The sequence below is a fragment of the Strigops habroptila genome, chromosome 7 (genome assembly GCF_004027225.2).
Source record: "Strigops habroptila isolate Jane chromosome 7, bStrHab1.2.pri, whole genome shotgun sequence".
Classification (NCBI taxonomy): Eukaryota; Metazoa; Chordata; class Aves; order Psittaciformes; family Psittacidae; genus Strigops; species Strigops habroptila.
The window spans coordinates 2746078-2762588 of NC_044283.2; the positions used below are offsets into that span (position 1 = coordinate 2746078).

The 16511-nt window shown below is 46.1% G+C and overlaps 1 protein-coding gene across 5 annotated transcripts in view; it reads left to right on the forward strand.

The window, feature by feature from the left end:
* The window catches only part of SLC4A11 (solute carrier family 4 member 11), a 99254-nt gene extending 93654 nt beyond the window's left edge, over positions 1-5600 (forward strand). For all 5 annotated transcript variants that reach the window (XM_030492282.1, XM_030492280.1, XM_030492281.1 and 2 more), the window contains one exon: positions 1350-5600. In XM_030492282.1, coding sequence (XP_030348142.1) covers positions 1350-1413 — 64 coding nt within the window. In that variant the 3' untranslated portion in view covers positions 1414-5600. The remainder of the gene's footprint in view (positions 1-1349) is intronic.
* The last annotated feature ends 10911 nt before the right edge of the window (positions 5601-16511 follow it).

A 16511-nucleotide genomic window follows, 5' to 3' on the forward strand; every position in this document is an offset into this window, starting at 1 on the left:
AGTAGCCAGGGGTCAAAGTCTAGAATCAAACCCAGATGAGTGAGTCATGGCTCAGTGTCCTGTCCAGAAAAACAGATATGTTACTTATCAATCTCAAACCCACGTTTCCATCTGTCCAACAGCATTAGACCCATGATTTGTGTTGTCAGTGGTGAGGCACCAGGGGTGTTAATGTGAAAGTAAATGCATTTCAATGGCTTCTCATTATTGCAGGGGAGAAAGTGATCTCTTTGGGTATTACCAGTTCCTGGCTTTGATTCAAAACTTTGGGATGGCTGGGATTTGGTTGCTCAGAGAGGAAGAATCTTCTCTCCAAGTTCTGTGATGCTTATCTGTGCTCTCGTGGCTCTCAATTTTATCTCATGACAGGTCTGTTTAAGCAGATGCTGGTACTTCTCAATAGTAAGTGCTGTTTAGGATCTCTTGCATAGCTATTGAAAAGGCCCTTCCAGGCTTTCTAGTGCTTTGTGCCTTATTTTAACAGCTGAAGAATAGCTTCCTGTTAAGCAAGGAGAAGTTTCAAAACTAAACTTGCAGCAGGACTTAATGAGAGCAACCCCAAACCCCTAAAGTAAGGGAATTGCTGTCTCTATGATCCAATGGAGAATCCAGACACTGGGTGGGGATGGAGTCTTACCAGCAGCTGGAGGGATGAATATCACAGTCCTTTTTAGCCTCTTGCTATGGTCTTAAGTCTTGCTGATACATTTGGTGCCTCTCTAAAGATTAAAGCTTCAGTGTTGTTTATTAAAGCTCCTTTGTGGTGAGAGCTGAAAGGAGTGCATGGCATACTTGGAGAACTGAGGAAGTGCAAGACAAATAACCCTTGTATGCAGGTCTTTGAGCCAACATTCCCACTAGAGGGAAAGTGGTGGAGAAAGTTGAAATTAGAAATAAAGAGTGATTTTTGCCAAAGTAATTAATCCACTGGCAAACTAGAGGCAGAGGAAAGTTACTACCTGGGAAGTTATACCTGGCTTCCCAGAACAAACTGGGAGCATAGTAGGGGGTTGGGTGAGGTGGTGCATTTTTGGCACCTTGAAGACTTCATGGTGACAGAATGCTCTAGGCAAGTGACTTTTCTCTTGTGAGGATGAGGATGTTCTGTTTCTTCTTCAGCTGAAGTGAGGAGGCTTCTTGCAGGAGGAGCTCTGCACTGTTATTCCTATAAATACTGTATTTGCCTGCAGGATTGCCTGGTTTTACTTTCTTACACTTCGTTTCCCCTTCAGTTGGGTGAATCTGTTGTAATCATGGCCATGGATAAACTCTACTGAGAGTCTTGGGACAGAGAAAATGTTACATGACTATAAACAAGCACTAATGCTGTCTTTCTGGTTCAATCTTAGGTATAACCTGCTCCCTAGGATCATCGAAGCCAAGTACTTGGATGCTATGGATGCAGAACATTAAACGGGGTCCTCCGCACACAGAGCAGCGAGGACAGCTCTGTCAGAGTTGGAAGGCAGCTTTGCCGAGGCGTAGAACAATCTATCTGCAGTTCTTTCTTTCACCACTTTCTTTCTGCTCTAATACAGCATTGGTAATCCACACATATCAAAGATCAATTGAGCATTGAAGTGTCAGACCAAACCAGCCTTGGACTTGAGAGGCTGATGCTCTTTGGAGCTGTGAGGCAAGCAAGCTTTACGGAAAATGCTACTTTCCACATCCCCAAAGTGGAAACCCCAAAGATCAGCATGTCTGTATGGTTGGAGCATGCGTCCTCAGAGTTGTCATGTGTTCCCTTGTTTGAGGGTGGGGGGAATCTCTCTTTTTATACACCATGTCCCTTTCATCTAAAACACAATAAGGAAAGCAACTGACCTTTCTTTTACAGAGTGCCAGTCCTGTTCTGGCCTTGGAATTCAATTTCCCGTGCAACCAGTATTTCCAAATTGGTATTCTGGGTGGGATAGCCTCATGCTAAACCACTGATGTCAGGAGAGATGTCTGGCCATCTCTTCAGATTAGCAGGGTTGGAGACAGATTTAATTTGTACTGATACAATCCACAGCTTTGGATGAATATGTAATTCCTACAAATGAGCTGGAAATGTTCCGAAGTTGGGCTCTCATGGAGATGTTGATGAAACCACATCTGGGTCTAAGCTATTTGGGAATTATTTTGGATGGTTCTACCATTACTTCTCAGTAATCAAACACAGAAGTGTAGTTTTGCACAACTGCAATGTTCTTGCTTGCACCCGGAGTCAGATGCTGAAGCTTGTCAAAGGGCAGTTGTGTTAATGATTGCATATACATATGTACAGTCGTGCCTATGTGTACATATATACATATGGATTTGTGTATATATTTTGCATAGATATACAAATAGGCCTGATTCTTTCCAAATACAAATGTTTTGTGCAGTGTTACCCGTGATGTCTTGACCATATACTTGTTCTCTGCTTCAGTGCTGCTTTTTCTCATTTGTGATATGGTCACTTTTCAGTTACTGTTTTTGTTCAGGTGTTGCTTTATTCAAGGTGTTCCTTTGCTTTCTCTTTCCCATGGCTTGAGGCCTTCATCATTCTGTCTTGATGCTCCAACATGTGAATTTTGCATTTAATTTTAATGTACAGCATGCAATGAAAGCTTTCCTCTTTTGCCTAATCAATATTTGTTGGTCATTTCATTTGTTTCTGTTTTGTAGCTCATCTCCAGTTTCCCCCACTCCCAGACGTTATATTATATTTCTGGATGAATCTAACTTCTGCTGTCTTTTTATATTTCAGTTTATTTAAATTTGCTTGTGCTATGGTCATTTTTCTTATTTGGAGTACTGTGAAACAGGCTGCCCTTTATTTAGTTCAGTGCTTGCCCTTTGCTGCACACTACAGGTTGCAGGTAAAGTGTTATGGAAAAATGTGGACCTCTGAAGATAACGAACTTCCAAAAGAATAGAAATGAGGGAAGAAAAGTAATGTAAAATGAAATGCAAATATATTATTAGCACAAATAAGTGTTACTTACCAATTGCTTGCCCAGTAAATGGTGCAAAGATTTTATCAGCACATGCCCTACTGATGGGGTGTTCCGCTGCTTGATGAGGAAGACCAACTCCGTAATGAGGGATGACTATGCTGAAACTAAGCCAGACTCAAGCCACTGAGGATTTGGTGTATTTACACTAAATATCAGGTTTTATTTCATCTTAATGTAGCTGCTTAAGGCTTTAAAACGTGTATGGAAAACTGAATTTTTAGTTTCCTATGAAACCCTTCATCTCTGTATTGATATTTGATGGAGGAGATCAGTAAGCATTCCCAAGAATGTGGCCATGGTTTATATATCCCCAAGCAATTACAGGAGAGAGCACTCAGCTTGCATGCAAGCAAAACAGCAGAGCATGACCTTGAAAGCATGATGTTCACATTGCACCCACCAGCTCTTGTGGGGCTGCTGAGAAGTGTCAGTGTCAGGATGACTACTCCAATACAGCGGCAGGTAAGACCATGTTTGGCGTTCAGTCAGTCTTGGAGGCAGCAGGGGTAACTCATGCCCATGTCTGATGAGTGGCATGACAGCAGGTATAAATCTGCGTGTGGATTCTGACCACCTTCATCAATATTTCCTGACTTTTGAGTCATTGGTGTGGCGAGATCAGTAATAGCTCTTATGAAGGTCTACATGTGGAAACAGGGGGTAGACAGTCAGTAAACAGGATTTTGGGGCAGCGCAAAGGCGGAGGTGGTAAAAGGATGTCAGATATTCAGTCAACAGAAAAATAGTAGGTGACAGCAAACAGTTCAGTACCTGCTATAAGACAGGGAGTGCAAAGGCCTGATGATGCTTAAATAACATGCTTTCCCCATGAATGTCGAAAGATTTAACCAAAACTAGAATCGAAAGTGTTTGAGCATCATCTGGTTGAGTAAGCTATTAAACACACGTGACCTGGCATTCTGTTTCTGGTGTCTCATCTCTTGGCAGGAAGAAGCCACCCTGTGGGATGGTTTAAATCATACTGTGGATGTTGTGGCTGGAGGAAGAAGAGGATGTGTCCAAGGGAATGTGGCTCTGCTCCTTTTTGAGGAAGAGCAGAGGCTCTGGGTTAAAATTCCTCCGGCACAGAGCATAGTGGGGTGAACTGGAGGAGGAAATAGCTTTGAGATGTACCCTCCATCCCCTCGCTTAGAAGGACCAAAAAAGTCCCCATTTAAAGCCTCTTTGAAAGCATCCATTTCAGACAGTGTCAAATGTTGCTAACTGAGATAATTTAGCATACAGATAGCTTGGGGGTGAGGTATTAAATATCCATCACAGCTCTTGTTTGTATCTTGTATTGCTATTGCTTTACCATTGTGACTTCAGTGTTTCATATTTTCTTCATGGCATCAATAGGATTCTGTTTCACGGGGTTTTCTTTCTACAGAAGTCAGGGGCCAAAGAATCAACTGATGGGAAATGAGCACAACTTGGGAAAAGAAGTTGTGCTGGCTTAGACTTCTTGAACATTTGGACCCATGTCTCAATATATGGGTGGAAGGGAGATGTGAGACTCGAGGCCTCTTGTCTAATAAGGGGTTGTAATGATCCTGCAGAGGATTTTATTTCATACAAGTACCTTTTCTCTTCTTGTTTGCTTCTGGTTTTGCTGACTTAAGTGCAGGCGTTTCCAGGAAGTAGGCTAACTAGGGAAGGAGTTGAGAGTCGATTGAGCACTTTAATACTTCTGTGAAGGTTAAGACAATTAGAATGTAAAAGAAGTTTTATTATAAGCTCTTTATATACGCACAATGCTATGTATAACTGTTGCCAAAGAACTGGGTTTGGAAGATGTTGATGGCTATTAAGAGAGTCCACGATGTTCACCTGGAAGCGCAGGTAGTAAAAAGCTTCTGAAATGAGTGGATTTTGGAAGTCATCTTTTGACAGCTGCCAAAATGATCAGAATCTGGGGATAGAATAAAGTTCTACCCTTAAACTTGTAGGTTTTGATCCTTGCATTGAATGTAGGAGCTAGATGTTAGCTTGATAATTAAAATTGGATTTATACCTGAATAGCTTTGTTGGTCTGAGACTTATTTTGTTGCCTTCAAAAATACTCTTGACGCGCTCTGTATGGAAGTAGATGTGTTTCTCCATGTAAATTAAGGAAAGCTGGTGAAAACATGGACTGCTGATCAGGCAGCATAGCACTTTCTAGATTGCTTAGGAAGTGAATCTGACAACTTCACTAGCAGCAATCCCCAAATTCCCTGGCGTCAACATTTGAAGCTATTAATAAATGTCAAGCTCTACTTGGATATGCATCAGTACACTGCTGCGAGAGGATGGGCATGGAGTAAATGAATTCAGCTGGCTTGCTTCGGGGCTGGTGATGTGTTTCAAGATGAGTCCAACAACTGTGAGACATGATGCACACTTCCTGATGACCTGTGTGAACTGGGATGCTCTAAAAGGAAATACAGTAGATGGTCACATTTCCATATACTGTAGGTCAAATGATTCTCCCCAAAGGTCCACATCCCCAGCTGCACCAAAAGACTGAATCTGTAAACTTGTGTGTATTGTATTTGGCTGCTTTAGAAACTGCTGCTGGACTGCGTTCTGTGGATACTCTTAAAAGAAACATGAAGTTGGCCAAAGCTTGGATATAGCTGGAGAATGCTTTGGGGTGGGAGGGAAGGGGTTTTCTTGTTTCTGGAGTTCTCGGCAACAAAAAAGGGACCTGAGACATGCTATGGCACCAAAAGCACCTACCTTTTTCCAGTCTGTGTCCCACTAAGCATGTATCTACACTATCTGTTGACACATGTTCATGTTACTCCTTGATCAAGCTTTATATCTTGTTTGTTGTGGTTTATATCTTCCCTTTGCAGTGTTTATACCCACCTGGAAAGTTCATGGGCAGAACCAGAGTTGGCTCAAGCTTATCTCTTGTGTCTGTCCCCCCGGAACCTCAGTGCAAGCCACTTTCTGTCATCTCCTGACCCAGCTCTCATCTTCCCCAGCCCTTCTGTGGAAGCTGGGTCTGACATCTCCGCTATGGAAATGCTGCCAGAATGGGAATTTTTCTCTGGAGAACTCGAGCCTGTGGCTGAGCAGCCGCATGGCAGTGGCAGCTCCCTTGGGATTCACTTTGCCATAATAATAAGCAATTACAAAGGATTCGTAATTGTCCTACAGTTGCACTGGCTTCTTGCATCTCTTTAGATGATTACTTTATGGCGCAGTGTTCCAGTTGGGCTGTCCTCCTTTCATCTGTCAAGCTTCCAGAACAACTTAAATAGGCATAATGGGATGGGTTTGCCCCATTTTCTATCTGTGCTGAAGCCTGTGGATGTTAGAAGAGAATAGTCTTCTCTAATTGTTTTCATATCTAATTAAGGCATTTAAGTACCAAACCCTGTCCATTACACTTACTGGCTTGCAGATCTGGTTGCAAAGAGCAAACCATCAATATTGTGTAAAGAGCAGACAGACGAGGGAGTTGCTGGAGTACAGGCTTTAGAAATACAAATTAGCACTTTCCTCTTCAGCTTTTGTCTTGGTTTGAAAGGAAAACACACAATCCTTGGCTGTGCCTGCCTTTCCCTTGTAGAAAACTCTGCTTGAGCTCCGATCACTTGGCACTGTTCTGATGTCGCATTAAATATTAAGAGCCTGTCCTGGGGGAGATGCTGCCTTCTGCTCCCCATCTGCATCTCTGCTGTGAAGAGCTGCTCACTGACTTGGAGAGCTGAACAAGGAGAAGAGGGGATGCATGTGGCATCTCAGTTGGTCAGATCCTTGCTGCTGTAAAAGCTATTGGCATCCCTTAATCTAGTTGCAGGAGTCCAAAAGGTGAACAAAATGGTGAAGAGTTGGAAAAACCAGCTTTCAGTTAAATACTTTCCCTCTTGACCTGAGCTATGCTGGAGTTCTGCTCTTAGCATGAAGAAAAAAAGAGCTCTCTAGCAGTGAAGTATTTGTTATGTGACCAGGGTTTTGCAGAAAATCAGCATATCAAATTCAGCAGTATCAGTTTCGGTGCTTGGGAGGCTGGGTGAAGGGCTGAGATCAGTTCTTGCTCTGCTATCAGCAACCACGGGTGTCTCAGCACGCTCTTTCCAGGCATCAAATTTAGATAAGTTTCACATGATGGGATTAGATGGTTTCTGCAAGTGTCCGTAAGTGTGATAGCAAAGTAATAAGCCATACTGGTCTCTGCTGGATATGGCTTGAGCAGGAGGGGCATGAGTGATGGCATCTCCAGTTTTGAAGGCGATCTCTTTGTTAGAAGAAGCTGATTGACATCTGATTGACGTGACTGAGCTTGTGCAGTGTATCCTGCTCTCAGTGAACTGCTTACTTCAGGAGCTGTGTTAGCCACCTTTCTATTATGTAAATCATCATGTATTTATGAACTTCTCAAATCTGGGACCAGCTCTACTGATTTCAGACTTCCAGCATGAATAGGCTCTTAAGTAGTGATTCACATCTTCATTATGGAGCTCCCTTTGCCCACCTAGGTCTTAGCATCTACCTCTCATTTCCAACCCATCTGATGCCAAAGTGTAATTAGGACCCTGGGTTTAAGTGCCCATGTTTAGAAGCTGTGGCCACCAGGATGTGCATGGGATATGCTCATGCCCAGCCAGGTTTAAGTGGATCTATTCCCATGGGACAAAGGGTGATTCAGCTGCAAAGTGGGCAGCTTATCGTGCTGTTGACCCTTTGAGGATTTAGCCTTTCATGTTTGGCAGAGCTGCTCTGATTTAGTAAGGAAGGTGGCTTAGTGCCCTGTTATTTTCAGAAGTGTTTAGCCCCTCTGTTCTCCCTGGCCTTTATTGATGTGGAGTTGTACCTTGTTCCTACACAGTTGTTGTCACCCAATAAAGCAGGAATTCTCCTATTGAAGCGCAGCAGCTCAGCTGCTAAAAAAACACCTTCTCCAAAGTACAGGCTCTTGAATATTAGGGCGAAACAAGCCCGCTTCCCCTTGGTCCAACCTGAAAGTGGCTGTATCTTCCATGCTCCCTCATTTTCTCCTCCTGCATTCCTTGGAAGGAGTGTAAATGCAGGGTAAGCTCCGGAATGTGATTTAAGGAGAAAGCAGAAGCACACCCAGCTCATCTCAAATCCCACATCCCCTTTCCATGCAGAAGAGCAGCGGTGGGTTGATTTTCCAGCATGTCTCATGGCACGTAACTGGTTAAATTTGTCTGTATTTGGTGACCAGGAGGTTTGTGTCACAGACTGCTGGGGACTATTTTAAGTGAGGGAAAGCACATGTTCCTGTTGAGGGAGATATGGCCTATAGATATTGCACTTGCTAAATCTGCTCTTAAAGCGCATGCCTCTATCTAGTGTTGATTTTACAGTGAATGATTTCTTTTGATAAGAGTTGCTTGGGGCAGGGGGGGAGGGAGAGGGAATTCCTTTATTGTATAAGGAAACTCTGTATTTAAAAACAAAATAAAAAGGAATATACTGTTTATATATTTCTACTCTGTGCCTAATCAGTGTCCTTTATTTAACCTGAAGTTCCCAGCAGAGCTTAGACTTCTCTCCCAGTGCTGGTGTATGTATTTCTCTAGTGACTGATGGGGATCCCTGTTGCTTGAGGTACTTCTGTAATCCCCAACACTTGTAGCATTTTAGCTACATTTAGAATGTAAGGACATGTGTTGTCTTACCCATGGGAGTCCAGAGAGACAAAAATGGGATTCCTTCATCCTTTAATGGGGAAGTGTAAAAAATAACCACACCTTTTACCTGATGCAGTGCACTGAGAGCATCTGGATCTTGTGGCTCTGACTTCCTTGGCATCATCCAACCCAGAGATGAGCCCAAAATCTAGTGTATTTTGTCATATGGGAGCCTGAGAATGATACCCTTTTCCAAGGAGTATATTCACTAGTTGCCTACTGGGATCCAGGCTTGGATTGCTGCCCTCCAACTCCCTCTTACCCACCAGGAAGAACTTGACAGAAAGAGGGGCTTTTTGCGTGTGAATGAAGCTGAGGTTTGGTAGGGGTAGGACTGACAATGTGTGGGTCTGGCAGCATTATCTAAGAGGAGCTAGAGCCTGCAAGCTTGTTCCTTACCTCCATCCATTGCATGTCTCCAGGTCCTGTGGGATTCCTCCTCCGCAGAGAGGTCAGGTTGGTCTTCATCAGCATGAGCTGCCCTAGAAGCAATGTTGGTGACCCTCATATAAATATACAAACATACACATATATATATTTTATATACATATAAATATACATGGACAGGCTATCAGGAAAAAAGGGAAGCAGTCCTTGTGGTGTTAACTCCGGAGAGCTGTGAAGCATGTGGGCAGTCTCGCATCTAGGACCTGAGCTGCTCTGTGCTCTGGTCTGGAAACCTTTGCCATGTGGGTGATGGGTTCAAACTTAAACAGGGGAGGTTTAGGTTGGAGATAAGGCAGAAGCTCTTCCCTGTGAGGGTGCTGAGGCACTGGCACAGGGTGCCCAGAGAAGCTGTGGCTGCCCCATCCCTGGCAGTGTTCAAGGCCAGGTTGGACACAGGGGCTTGGAGCAACCTGCTCTAGTGGAAGGTGTCCCTGCCCGTGGCAGGGGGTTGGAACTGGATGAGCTTTAAGGTCCCTTCCAACCCAAGCTATTCTATGATTCCATGTGCCAGTCCCTGGTGCTGTGTTTGCTGCACCAGTCATGTACCATCGCCTTCTGCAGAAGGGTGAAGCAGGAACCAGGGTCTGGGGAGCCTTGTGAGCCCTTTTTGCAGCTTTATGTTGCCTTAAGGCAGGTAGACTGTATCCTCCTTTACAGCAAGGTCCAAAAAGGGACCTCCAAAGGGATCCACATACACATTCTCAATCTAGTCCAAGCAAGAAGCAGCTTGAGATGGGAGGGGAGAGGGGCATGTGGCAAACATCTCTCCCTTTTGAGGTCTCAGTCTGTCTTGAAGGGTTACATAGGTGAGGGAATTGCCCTGAACACCCAGGAAACGACTTGCGAAATGACTGGAGACAGAGAGTGTGTTTCTACCCAAGACTGCTCCCTCCTGGACAGGCTGGAAGCCCCAGAAACAGGACCAAAGAATGGGTAAGAAGTGGTTGTGTGCCCATCAAGTAAAGCCTCCCAACTGACCCTATGGTATTTCTATGGTAGATGTCTTTCTCCAGTCCATGCGGGTCTCTTCCCCAGGACAGCCCCCAGGTCCCTGCCTGGTGCCCAGGAGCATCTTTGGCAATCTTGGAATGCTTTACAGCACCTTTGGGCTCAAGTGGGCTGTAATGAAGCACTCAGCGCTACACCATAAATATAGAAGGATGCACCAAGCCTCTTGTGACGGGTGCTGAGGAGCAGCGAGGAGGTGGGCAGGACATGTTTGGAGGTCACTGTATGGAGGTTTAGCAGATGGGCATCTGCTTGTGACTGTGGGCAGCCAGGCAAAGCCATAACCCTGCGAGGTGCAAAGTGCCCCCGATCAAAGCTGATGTCTAATAATAGTTGGTTTAAATGTCAGTGGTGGCTGGTGTAGGTCCAGGGTAGGGAAGGAAGGGGTCACATGGGGATATGTTTCTCCTACTGTGTCCTTCCTTCCCCACTAGGACACACACAATGCACTGTCAGGAGCATTGCAGGAGAGGGGTTTAAATACACATTGGCCAAAAACTACATGGATAAAGGGTTCAAAGGGCAGTCCTGCATTGATTTAAACTGAAAGAGGAGTTGGCATATTCCTCCCTGCACTTCCCAGCCCTTTAAAATACTGAACTATCTTCCTGGAGTGCTCTAGGTCTGATGGAGTCTGTCACTGTCCCCAGATGTGCACATACCACTGCAGCAGAGCTGGTGAGAAAGATCCCCTTTGTCCCTGTCTGCTGCATTTAGGGGGGACTGAGGACCCAGATATGGACCAGGAGAGAAAGCAGCTGCAGTGTTGTAGACAGTGAGGGTCAGTTATCACAAGCTCCTAGTGTAAGATCCAAAAAAGCCATTAATTGTAGCTGCTTTATTATTATTATTATTATTATTATTGTTATTGTTATTGGTTTTTATTATTATTATTATTATTATGTTTGGGATGGGATGTTCTGTTTGTTTGTTTTCTGGCAGGCAGTTTGCAGCCCTGAGCCTTCCCAGGCACCAAAACCTGCTGTTTTATCATCAGGGATTTAATCTGCTGAGAGCAGGTGCCATCTAGGGGACAGACAAAAGAAGACAAGGAGAGGTTTCATTCCCAGACCTGCACTATTTCCTCCACCACGCCAACTCACCTGCAGCCTCCAGGAGCCTCAATCCATCTCCACTTCCAGTCACTTCAGCACCAAGCACGGAGAACCCCAGGCTCAAGACAAGGAGCCGGTGAGTGCATGGCTTGATGCAAATTTAGACAGCCCTAATCCTAAACAGAAGCCTTCGTGCAGCCCTTGTGCCCAAAGCCATGGACCAGAGAAGCCTACAGTGAGGTTCTTTGGTGCTTTGCTCTGTGCGTGAGGAGAAACCTCAAGCAAGATGGAGCGCTGCGAGCTCACCTCTCTATAGGCATCACTCGTGTTTCCAGCTCTATGTTTGCCATCATGTCCTGAAGCAACCTTCCCTCTTCATGCTGCTCTCCAGAAGACTGTGTCCTGCTGGGTTTTGGAATAGGTTTGGCTAGGAGTGCTTGATCTGCATCACTTCTCTCCCTCTTGAGTATGGATGGTCCTGAGGTGTAACACCAGGATCATGCATCAAGTGGGGCTGGTTTGGCACTATATGGCTTTATCTGAGCTGAAAACACTAAATCAGCACCTACCTCACTGCATATACTTAACAATCAGGCTCTACTCAAAGCTTTGGGGATGGTGGATGGGAGCGTGGTAGGTGGAGATGCTGTACATATATTGCTTTGAATCAATAATGGGCACTAATGGTACCAGCTCACTAATAAAGGTCTCGTAAATGGGTGAGGCAGAGCTAAAGGGTTTGTGTTGGGAACTTCAGCTACATCACTCAGTTTTCACCCCTTCTCTTCCTATTTTAGGCTCTTTGGGTTTTCTCTGCTTTCCATCAGCCCCCCCTGGAAATCGTTTTAGTACCCACCATAGGCAGATGAGGATGGACAGGAGGGCCTGCAAGGCCAAAGGTTTGCTGTTGGGGGCTCATCTTCTTCCACCTCATCCCCATCCTACAGCAAAGGTCATTCCTGCTCGTCCCCATCCTCCCCTGGGGCAATGCCCCCTTTGCAGGACATGGGGATGAGGCATTGGTGCTGCCATGGCTTGTCCTGGCTTTAGCTGTGGTGGGACATGGAGATAATCTTTAAGAACCTAAATTGACAGATCTTGGGGGATTTAAGCACTAAAAGCTGCCTGTTGTCCGTGCAGACTCCAGCAGAGGGAGTGTGGCTGCTTCTAACAGCTTTGATACCTCCTTCTCTACAGCAAACACCGTTTTGAGATGAGCTATTTGGATGTCTCCATTGGACGGCGTTTTCCTGCACATTCCCGATTACTCCCCATGCACTCAACCAGTGATGCTTTTATAAAGAGATGGAAATTCATTTTTTCTTCTATTTTAAGGAGATCCAGAAAGAAATAAAACAACCAAAGACTGAACTGTGAGTTTTAAGTCACAGGTATGTTGTTAACTTGTCAACACTGCATTGGCTTTTCCCTTCATGTCTTTGCTGGTTGGGTCTCCGTGCTGAAATCCTTTGGCTACCAATGTCACCACTATGGGATAGGTCCCCTGGTCCCCACAGGGCACTTTGAGCCATGTCCCTGCTATTTGCCTCTGTCCTGGAGGATGGGTTTCTGCAGTGAGTTAAATCTCTGTATTGCTACCGTGGTGTAAAGGGATGCTAAAGAGATGGGAGGATGCAGGGATGCTCAGCTGGGCTCACAGCTTCACGCCTTGGAAAGGGGGATAGGGAGGAGATCCTGATCCAACCAAAGCTGTTCCACTTCACGCTATCATTTCTTATTTAGGGACTCTTCTTTGAACAACTTTTGTACCTTTTAAGATTGTGGGTTGATTTTTAAAGGATATGTGTGTTTTGCAAGCTTTAATGCAGAGTTTTGCTGAATTTTTGGGCTGTTCACGTGCCTCAGTTTCCCCTTAATCTCTGGTTCATTTGCAGCAGAGCTCAATTCCCCACCCCATGTGCTGAGGGGCTGAGACTGGCCGCCTTGGGCTGGACCCCAAGTCAGTGGGTCCATGTCTGGGACACCCAACCACCTCTTAGTTACCATGTTCCCACCACACTGAGATGGTGTTTGCTGGGTGAAGACCTCTGGGGCTTTAATGCTCACCAGGAGAAGACAGGGCTGGTTTGAGGAGGGTGGAACTTCAGACACATGCTCAAGGAGAGGACATGATGCTTTGAACAATTTGGGTCCCTAAAATTACCTTGGTCATCATTACTCCTAATCGCAACCACTGGACAAGCACTACAGTATCTGCACATGGTCAGGTTATTGGCCACCCTACTGTGAAAGTGGATTAAGCCCCACAGTTTCCAAACCAGAGAGGGTTTAGATACCCCCAACCACTTCATAGTGAACTTCTCTGGAGGCAAGAGCAACCCTTAGCGATGCTCCTTGATAGCTGATAGCATAGAGTGATTAATTTTGCCCATCTGGGCAGGCTCTGGCTGCAGTACAGGGAAGATTGCTTTGGCTGCTGGTCCTGAAAACACTGAGAAGTTGAGGACTTTGGAGTTAATGAGTTTTCTCAGAATCTGCATATTAATAACTGTGCCTATTACCACACCATTAGCGTTAATAGGCTGTAATATTAACAACTAATAGTTAATAAAATAGTCACTTTAATGGTCATTTGTACATGAAGATGGAAGAATATATCTGGGCACTGCCTTCGTGAAATGGTGGGAGGACTTTGTTCATCTCCTGCCTGCTGCAGAAGGAGGGGGAAAACCTTGGCTGTTCTGTGTCTTCAACTTCTCAGCTGTAGTTTTTAGGGCAATTTTCTTTGGAATTCATCCATCTTCCTCCAGCAGCATCCCTGCTCCTTCAAATCTGTGCTTTCTTATCAGCCAAAGAGCAAATGATAGAGTTAGGTGCTAAGCTGAGGTGCGCTGGCCATTTCCTCCCCTAATTGCCATTAAATGCAATCAGTGCTTCCAGGCATTCCCAAGGAGCAAATGTCTTAAGAAGGTCATCATGGCCTGCAGCTGGAGAGATGCTGCACTAAGAGTTGTAAGGAGAAGAGGAATTATTATTGTTAATCCCTCCTTCACACAGAAATTGGCATTTTCCCTTCTGGCCTCCCAAAAATGAGCCCATGCAGAGAATGTGCCCTCCAGTCGCTCAGTGTGTGTCCCATGAGCTGGCTGGTGTGTTTCTGCTCTTGTTTTTCCAGGAATTTTATGCTTCCCAATTTAGCAAAGCAGCTCGTTCCCCTGGAAAAGTGGGACAAAGCCCTCCTCTTGTGTCCCCAGACCTGCAGGACGTTTGGAAGGGAGAAGATACAGGTTATACCCTGCCAAAATGGGGCTGGGATGGGATAAAGGGAGGTTAATTCTGGTCCCTGAAGCTATTGCAGGATTTTGAGGCTCTGCTATAAGTAGTGTAAGGGGTTGGCCAGAGCAAAAGGACCATGAAGTTTGTCACCTTTATAAGCAGGTCCCTCTTCCTTCCTCTGCGAGGACATGAACCTGACCAGTGTGCATAAGCCAGTGCTTCCCAGCAGCACATCGAGAGGGAAACAATCCCTCCCTGTCTCTCCTTGCTAATGCACAGGAGCTGCTCATCATGTTCCTCTCTCAAAGGCAACCTCCATTGAAGCTGGAAAACACCTTTCTGAGCATCCCCAACCCTGTATCCTTTCTGCCAAACCCCGGTCCCAGAGGTGGGAAGCAGGGCAGGAGTTTGCAGCTCATACACAGATGGTTTTCCTGGATGGATTGAGATGAGCTCTGAGGCAGAAGCTCTTCCCTGTGAGGGTGCTGAGGCGCTGGCACAGGGTGCCCAGAGAAGCTGTGGCTGCCCCATCCCTGGCAGTGTTCAAGGCCAGGTTGGACACAGGGGCTTGGAGCAACCTGCTCTAGTGGAAGGTGTCCCTGCCCATGGCAGGGGGTTGGAACTGGATGAGCTTTAAGCTCCCTTCAACCCAAACCAGTCTGGGATATGTATGAGTCTATGAAACTCTATGGGCATGTGCCTCCAGGCCGCCTGGGCATGTAGCACCTGGTCCTTCGGGGATGGTTTTCTTCTTGGGTGAATTTGTCTGGGTTTTGGAACTGCAGAATTCTCTAGTCCTGCAGCAGGAACTTCTGCAGATCCCTCTTTCCCCTTGGAAATACCAATACCTTGAGTGTATTTTCTGCCTGGATACCGGTGCGTTAAGACTGGCTGCTGAAGCAGCCCCTTTGCACAAGGACCAGGCTTTGCAGGTTGTGTTTGTGTATCATCAGCCCCATCCCATCCTGGCCTGTCACCGATCTTGAGGGGCTGAAAAACCCCACCTGTAATGCAAGGAGCAGAAAAACCCAGAGCTGCCGCACACCCTGCCCTGGTGAGGAAGCTATTTTAGCCAGCCTCCCACACAGGCTGTGCTGCTTCAGCAGCAAAGGAGAAACCCTGGCGTTAAGCACAGCGTTAAGAGCCCTGTTGTAGCTCATTGGCACTTTCCTTGCAGATGTACTTTGGCAGGGAGCATCTGCCCCCCAAAACCTCTTGAGGTTGATGCCAACTCTGACCTGAGGTGATGCAGCACTCTGCACCTCAGAGCTTTAAAGGTGTTTCTCCTATAATCACCCCTCCATGCTGTCCCCAGGAGGACTGGAGGGTGCCAGGGTGTTTGCACAGTGGTGGGATGGATGAAGGAGCTGCTGGCACCAGGGATGGAGATGCCCATCCCGCTCCCATAGTACTTAGCATGGAGCAGGGCAATGGGAAACACTTTTGGAGCTTGCAAGCAGCTCCAAAGCCACCTGCTTGCACCTCTTGTATCTGAACACCCATCGCCTTACAGGGTGCAGGATGTGGCCTGTGCAAGGGGGGAAACCCCGTGCTGTATTCCCTCCTTAGGGAGGCAGCAGACGGGATGTGCTCCTGGGAAAACTGCCTTTAGGAACAACCAAATGCAGGAGATGTCTCTGCTCCGCTTCTTTCTCCCCAGGAGGAACAAGCAGCAGCTGCCTGATGCCCTGGGTCAAAGCATCCCAGCACCAAAGTGCTGTGAAACATTTGGTGGAGAGGGAAACGGATGTGGATCTCTGCAGGCTCTTTGCCTGGTTTGTTCCCTCTGTTTTGGTTTTGCTGGGATAAGGGAAAAGCTCATCTTTAGGGATCTGCCTCTCCCTGGCTGGTTACTGCTCTTCAGCATGGAGCTGAATGAATCATAGAATGGTTTGGGTTGGAAGAGACCTTAAGATGATCTAGTTCCAACCCCCTGCCATGGACAGGGATGCTTCACACTATGTAGGACCTCCTACAAGCAGTGGGGATGGAAAAATGCATGGAGCAGGGAAAAACCCCTCTCCTGTTAAATAACAACCATAACGAATAATGGGGAGTGGTGCTGTGAAACAGCCTTTCTCTGTACCCCCACTCTGTGCCCTGCTTCCCGGGCTTCAGGCTGCTCC